General features: G+C 40.9%; 1 protein-coding gene across 1 annotated transcript; it reads right to left on the reverse strand.

Moving 5' to 3' along the window:
- Positions 1 to 2: 2 nt before the first annotated feature.
- On the reverse strand, positions 3 to 3,830 carry LOC141786440 (cytochrome b-c1 complex subunit Rieske, mitochondrial-like). The gene is made up of 2 exons (XM_074665085.1): positions 3,569 to 3,830; positions 3 to 716 (listed from the first exon to the last, which is right to left on the reverse strand). Exons 1-2 carry the CDS (start codon positions 3,678 to 3,680, stop codon positions 106 to 108), a joined length of 723 nt encoding a protein of 240 aa, XP_074521186.1. The 5' UTR covers positions 3,681 to 3,830; the 3' UTR covers positions 3 to 105.
- Positions 3,831 to 7,689: the final 3,859 nt, after the last annotated feature.

Here is a 7,689-nt window from a genome sequence, read left to right on the forward strand (position 1 = left end):
CCTAGAGTTTGAAATATAACTTTATTAGTAATTACACATCCCCATCGCCAACAGAGAGCCTCTGAAAACCACGTTATACAGATAGGAGCTGAGAGAGCGCAGTGTTTATCCCACCACCACCGTCTCCTCATCAGGAAACTCGTAGAAGGGCACCTCCAGGTTAAGTGGAGCAGGTCCCTTTCTTATTCTACCAGAGGCGTCGTAGTGAGAGCCATGGCAGGGGCAGTAGTAGCCTCCAAAGTCTCCAGCGTTGGCGATGGGTACACAACCCAGATGGGTGCACACGCCCAGGACAATGACCCAGCTGGGGTTGATCACTCTATCCTTGTCGTGCTGGGGGTCACGGAGCTCGGCGAGATTCACCGCCGCCTCTGCAGCGATTTCCTTGTCTGTGCGGTGGCGGACAAACAAGGGCTTCCCTCTCCACTTGAAGGTCATGTTCTTGCCTTCGGGGATGTCACCGAGCTTGATCTCAATCTTGGACAAAGCCAGGACATCAGCTGATGCGCTCATAGAGGACACAAACTGGGTGACCACTGTCTTGGCTGCATAGACGCCAACCATGGTGGTGGCTCCTGTGACCAGGTAAGAGAACGCTCTTCTAGCCTCACTGCTGTCCTGGGAGGACTTGTTAGGGTCAAGGACCTCGGGGCGGCGGTAGTCAGAAAAGTCAGGGATCTTGATGTCTGTGTGGGCGAGGCGGATTCCTCCATGAGCTGAAAATTAGAGATGGGTTTCAATTTAAGAGACAGAAACAGAAGAGGTCAAATTGATTTACCCTAGAATATCTGAATTAATGATTCTGTGAGGTACCATTTGCTTCCCTGTGGAGAAAGATTTACATCTTATCACTGTGATGAGCCCGTCCTGTGCATGCCATGATTGTATTATCTAATGAAAAAAAAAAATTCTTTCCTGCATACATGGGTTTCTCATTGAGAAAATTTGCTGTTTTAATTAAATAAACGACTGTTTTTTAATCATCTTTTGTTATGTTGTTGCTAGGCGTTGCCCTGTTGGTTGTGGCCGCCTGTTGCAGCAGCTCTCTCTTCCTTGTTCGTTCCTTGGAATTTTTCTAAATCTCTTTTTCGTCATCTTTGTATTTGGAGTGGATCATTACTTTGTATGGTTCACTTGTTGGCCACCGACACCAAACTGGTTATGTCTGAGTGATATTTTTACTATTTTGGCTAATGCGTTTGTCTGGAGATCCTACATGTAACCATGGCTGCAGTGTTTACATGTAAAATCAGCTGTAGCGTGTCAAGGCTAACAGATGCAAGGCCTAATGATTTCCCACAAGGTGAGAAGGACGAGGTGACAACGACTTACTGGTTCTCAAGTGTGAGCTAAGAAGTGATGACATCGACCTGTCCTTCCATCCATCGTTATTGGGAACGTAAGATCTATCTCCAATAAGATGGACAAGCTAGCTGTGCTAACCCAGCAACAGAGGAAATACCAGAGAGCAGTGATGGGTCCGGCAACACCGATGCGTTGGCGCATGCGTCGAGCTCATAGAGCAAAACCCATGTCGGTGCGCGTATCACTTTAAGAAGGTCACATGATCGATACTGGAACTGTTTCGAAGTGAAACTGACGCGCCAAACTGTCTTTAAGCGCATCTGTCAACGAGATGTGTCGGCCAAACAAATGTCTGATCCGATCTGACGTGATCATCGTAAAATCCGTCACTAATTATGGCACAGCCTCCGCCAAAAAGAAAGGTTTCCGCCGTGTGGGACCATTTTGATGTCATGACGGAAAATAAGGTATTTGTTTTAACATCCTTGTTTCATCCTGTTCCTCTCAGAGTTTCCACTTGATCTATCTGAATTCAATTTCAAAGGGACTCTTAGTTTACTATTTATATTATTTTCTGCATTATTATTATTATTAATTTTTGACTTCTTTTTTAACCATCAAGCCTCCAGAAAGCAGATGCTTGATGAGGCTGTTTTAAACTTCATCCTGAAGGACTGCCAGCCCCTCAGCATTGTAGAGTGTGAAGGGTTCAGGGAACTGGTTCAGGTCCTCGAGCCCTCATATGACTGAATTTCAAGACTTTGGGCGAAAATATTTTTTTGGATAAAAATTTGTAGATGAAAAACTCCCAGTCCACAAGCATCCTCATTCACAACACGTTTACTGAGATTTTCACGTTATGACACATGTTCACATTATTTATTGACTGTATCTGCAAATATCAGAGATAATAATTCAAACTTAAATGAAGAAAGGAAATAATACAATATTAAATACAATGACTTAAATTATATTATTGTATATATTAGGTCATTATATTAGTGTCAGTTGAGTATGTTTACTAGGTTGCCTGTGGGAATTTTTAAGGTCCAGCAGGTGTCAGTATTCAGTGACACAGTATCAACACAGTGTCAATACAGTTTGGCAATGTGTCGAAACGCTTCATGACACCTCATCTACCCATCACTACCAGAGAGCAGAGTAGCTATTCACAGACACGGCTAACAGAGCTGACACTGGACACAGCCACGTTGGAAGAATTTCACCTGCTGTGAGCAGACAGGTTCCAGGAGACAGAGACTGAACAGACTGCTGAAGAAGCTCAGTCCTGGACCCTGTGGAGGTGGAGACTGGCTGACTGGACGATGATGGACAAGCTGTCATCATTTATCTTGTTATTGACCATTTTGCACTTTTTATACACTGTCTTACTTTTGTTTTCTCGATTGCTGCTGTAACTCATTCTGAATTTTTCCTTGAGGATAAATAAAGTATTTTCTGTTCTATCTGCTCTGTCATCTCCTCTAACGGCAGCCCCAAGCTACTCATGGTCTCTTTTGTAGGTCACAGAGAGGCATCTGTATCAGTTTCAGGTTGTTTTACAATCAATTTAGAATGCTTCACTGCTTTCACAAGTCCTCTCTTACTTTACATAGGAACAGGTGAAACTACAGACAAAACCAAAAGCTAAATTCATTATTTGGGGATGGTAAAAATACATCAACACTAGTCTTGTTCTTTTCAGCCCACACGATTAATCCAGAGAATAATCGTTGTTTGAAGCTCTGTAATGGGTGTCAAGTAACCTGGATTTCAGTCATCACTAAATGTATCTATAGAGAAAAAAACATATCGCGTACTAAGCTTGACACACATGCTTTCGCCTCAGATGGTACGCAAGCAAAAACCCTTTTGTCCACGGTTACATACCACAATTTGATGATTGTTTACGGCTAGATTTCCCAAAAGGTCACGCATTAGATTTGGTATCACATAGATACCGATGAAGTCGGAGACTGTCTAAAAGTAAATATGGCCAAACAGTAATGTCAATGCTCCCCCCCGTCGGGTAAGGTTCTGTTATAAAACCCCAGCGATCCGCTGCTAGCTCCGACGACTCAGTACTAAATCACTGACGTGACTTTTGAGAAGAGGACAACAAAGTCAAAGTTACACAGCATTCACATTTACTAATACTATACAAACGTGTCTCTTAGATATGACTATGTAATTGATAACTGGTAAACTTTGGCTCAGACCAGCAGCAGTGGATTTGTAGATCATGTTTGGTTCTGGGTCTTACCCGCAGCAGGGGTCAGCTCTGTGGCTCCAGCGGACAGTCGGCAACGAACCGTGTGTTTGGAAGCCTGTAAGTACGGGGCCAGGGCCCCAGATCGAGCCGTTATGGACATCATATTTGCCCAAAATGTGAAAAAAAACCTCCCCTCGCTGCACAGCTGACGACCTTGCGTCGTTTCTTAATCGTCTGTGTGCTACTGCCAATTCGGTGTAGCCAGAAACCCACTTCGCCGCTACAAGGTTCCTGTTCTTCCTCGGGGTTTAATGACAATCAACGAATTGGTGCATATCCGCCACCCACTGTTTGGAGTGTGAACATACAGCCTGTACTGCTCCAGGGGGTCTGCAACGTTTAATATCAAAAGAGCCATTTACCCCCTCTTTTCACCAAAGAAATGTGGTCTGGACACAAATAGCTTTTAAGTTTCATAAGTTTTATTCTTTGTCTATTTTTACATGTTATAACATGTAATAAAAGAAAACCCAAAACAGAAGTGCAGTATGTTGGCCTACTTTGAAATGAATTCCACATAAAAAAAAAATATCTAGGCCTATTTCACTCCTTTCCATATTTATTTAAAATGAATAAAAAAAAGAGGCCCACTTAAATAAATATTTTTTTAAAAAACAGTGGCTGCTTGGCAGCTTAGTAAAAAGTAAACTTAGGAATATTTGTGACAAAAGTCGGGCTGTAAGATGCGACTTTGATCTCAATTTTCTATAACCGTTTCTGAACTGATCACTTTCGTTCCTCTTCAATTTGGTACTTTTCAGAAAATGCTTTGTGCTTGTTCTGAAAATGCCTTTTAAAGTTTACAATTTTAGTTGTATGCTTTTTTTTTTTGCCACATATATGCAAATTTTAGTTGACAAATTATTCAAACTATTTTAAATCTGATGACAAAAAGGTTGAACCCTAAGATAACTGTGGAACAAAATAAACAAAAAAATAATAATTGACACTTAGGTAAAGAAATACATTTTATTTATCTTCATGATTTTCTTTGTCAAGGCCAGAGGAAGCCACTACAAGAAGGCCAAAAAGCCACTTGTGGCTCCGGAGCCACAAGCTGCGACCCCTGTACTAATCTAAAAGAAATTATTATATAAATAAACAAACAAAATAAAGAAATTAAAATGAGGGGGCATGTTTAACCATTATTAGTGTTATGGTGTCCACCACCATTATTTCTTATTTCAAAACTTTTTTATTGTATGAAAAAATTTACGGCTGTTGTATGGTTATTTAAAATGTATGGTTCATGACTATGTGCCAAAACATCAAATCAAATTTGTTGAACTGACTTTTGGTTTTTTCGTTTTCACACAAAAAAATGAAAATTCCACTTCATATTTCATTTTGTCAATGGGCGGGGCTTTGAAGCCAGACAGTGCTATGCCCTTCACAATAAAAGTCTCTCTGTCAGGTATGGAGAACCAGACTTTCAATGCATTGCCTGCATTTATTCCAAATCAACACAAGTGGTGTACATAGTACATACATAAACACACACGCACACATACACACACACACACACACACACACACACACACACACACACACACACACACATATATATGATATGTAATAAAAAAGTTAAAGTAATGAAAAAAATAATAATTTTATTATTATTACCATTATTATTATTATTATTATTATTATTATTATTATTATAAATCTTTATTTCTCCATCCATAGCACAGTGAAACTAAGACACGTAAGATGAACATAATACAATCCAAAGTTTGACGGATATTAAAACATGCATCACTTAAACACACTTAAACTAACATCAATATTGCACTGCCTCATCATAGATATATTGCACCGTCCAGTTACATAAATATTACAACATATTTAAATATTGCAGCGTCCCTTCACCTGAGTATATTGTGACCCAGCTCACTTCGCCTACCAAGGGGTGCATCCATAACTGGCCAACATCAATGAACTTGGAACCTTGTTCTCCCTCTAAAGTCTTTTAGCAAATAAACACATTTTAGGGAAGGATGGCATTTACAACCAACAACGAGTTTCATTTGAATAAAAGCGATCGAAGCGTACTTTTGCTGCTGTCTTCTCACACACGAGGCAATGATCAGCCTGAGGCAAACCAGGGGGGTATTCCACGACGATGGCTTAGCTCAAAGCCTGGCTTATTTCGGTTAGCCTCGCTAACTTTAGTGAGAGCTGGGTTCCACAAACAAGGCTTCGGGTGAGGGTGGCTTGGTAAGCATGGTAAATTAGCAAGCGTGACAAGTCTGGTCCCGGGCAGGCTTACGGTCAAGCTTATCTTAGCTGCATCTCAGAGAAGGTCTGACGGGCTTCTAAAATAAGCCTTGTGAACTGCATGTCTCACATTAAATTAATCTAGAACTGTAATGAATTATGTTCTTGTTCAAAAACATAAACTGAGACCTTTTGGTAACTTTTCTGACACCCCCTGCTTAAAACCCAAAAAGTCAGAAGAGGCGTGAGGCCCCGCTTTGTGCAGGACGCAGTCTCGCAGTACTTTTTATTTTACTTTCCGCATGTGTTCGATCCCACCAGTGGTAACTACTTCAAAATATCTTATTTTATTTCCTCTGTCACCCTCAGAGTACAGTCAACACATGACAGAATAAAGGCACAAATTGTATTGTGATATAAAAGGTGACAACAGCCACAATTTTCCATATACATACCTTCCTTTTACCAGCGGTCCATTCTGATCATGATGATAATGTAAAGGTGATTCCAAATGGTGAGATAACTTTGTGTCTTCTCCCTTGTTTAAATGTAAAGCACTGTATCACTGTCATCTCTCATAAAAAAAAATTGCTACTCCGGACGCGCATTAAGCTGCAGCTTGGATCAGCCTGGCTTAAATAAGTGTCTCTGAAAATCAGCTGAGCCTCGTTAGTGGAACGAGTTGCAGCTAAGGTTAAAGTGGCCGCTTATTCAAGCCACACTTACGGGTGATAGCCCGGCCTTTTTTAGCCAGCTTTGTGGAATACCCCCCTGAGGGGTATTGCACAAAAGTAGGATAAATACATCCAGGATAAATGAGCAGGCGCGGCTTGAATAAGACTAGTCGGCGCTTTCTCTGATTAATTGGTTGCACGTTTGGCAGGCCAGGATGAAAAGACGTGGCTTAGTCAAGCCAGGTGTGGATCATTTGGATAAGTGGGCGTTCACAGCCTTCTTAAGAAGACCACGAGATCAATCACAGAATCACAGACTGAAAATAGAACAAGGACGTGCATCTTTCTTCACGCGGGACGAACAGACAATACTTTTTCAACTATATGAAGAAGTAAAACATATAATCCACAAGAAAGGCAACATGAGTGTGGTAAAAAAGGAGAGGGAAAAAGCCTGGCAGTTAATAACGGACCAGCTTAATGCGTAAGTAGCGCGAACATGTACAATTAAGAAACTGTACTCCACACACTGTCATAATTATAGTTAAAGGATGTGGAGCTGATGACTTTTCAAGTCCACTTATCAATACTTGTGTTTTTCTTTAATGTGGCCCATGGAAGTGCATGTTACTCAGGTTATTTGATGTATAATTAAGTTCAAAGAAAATTTCAACTCTGTGTCCGTGTTATCTATTGAATCAATTTTTCTTATGTTTCATCCCTCATCTGTCATGAAGAACGAACCTGTCTAGCCAGAAAAGAACCTGGCAGCAGGTGAAAACCAAATATAAAATTATTCTGCAGTCTGGTAAGTTACTTATGCGTAGCCCAAAGAGCAATTATCAAATGAAGTGATAAATTTATTGTCTGCTGAGATTGAATTTCTGTACGATTTTAGCCATGAAAAAAAGACATATCAAACCAGCACAAGGGGTGGCCCTCCAAGCCAGGACCTGACCCCAGCAGAGGAGCTGGCACTCGACCTAAATAAAGGGAGGCCAGTGATGGAGGGGATCCAGGGGGGACTGTGACAGATGGTGATATACATATTAATTAAACCTCTGACAGCAGTTTGACAAACTGTCTTTATTAGTATTGCAATATAACAGTAGGGCTGACAATGAGACTGAATGAATGAATAGAAAGATTGTTTAAGTTAAAGAGTGGAGTCAGAATGATGTGGGACCCTTCACTCCTAAAGGTGGAGTCCTAAAACAGGAT

The sequence above is a fragment of the Halichoeres trimaculatus genome, unplaced genomic scaffold (genome assembly GCF_033239565.1).
Source record: "Halichoeres trimaculatus isolate MK-OKI-2021-1 unplaced genomic scaffold, fHalTri1.1 fHalTri1_scaffold_28, whole genome shotgun sequence".
Lineage (NCBI taxonomy): Eukaryota > Metazoa > Chordata > Actinopteri > Labriformes > Labridae > Halichoeres > Halichoeres trimaculatus.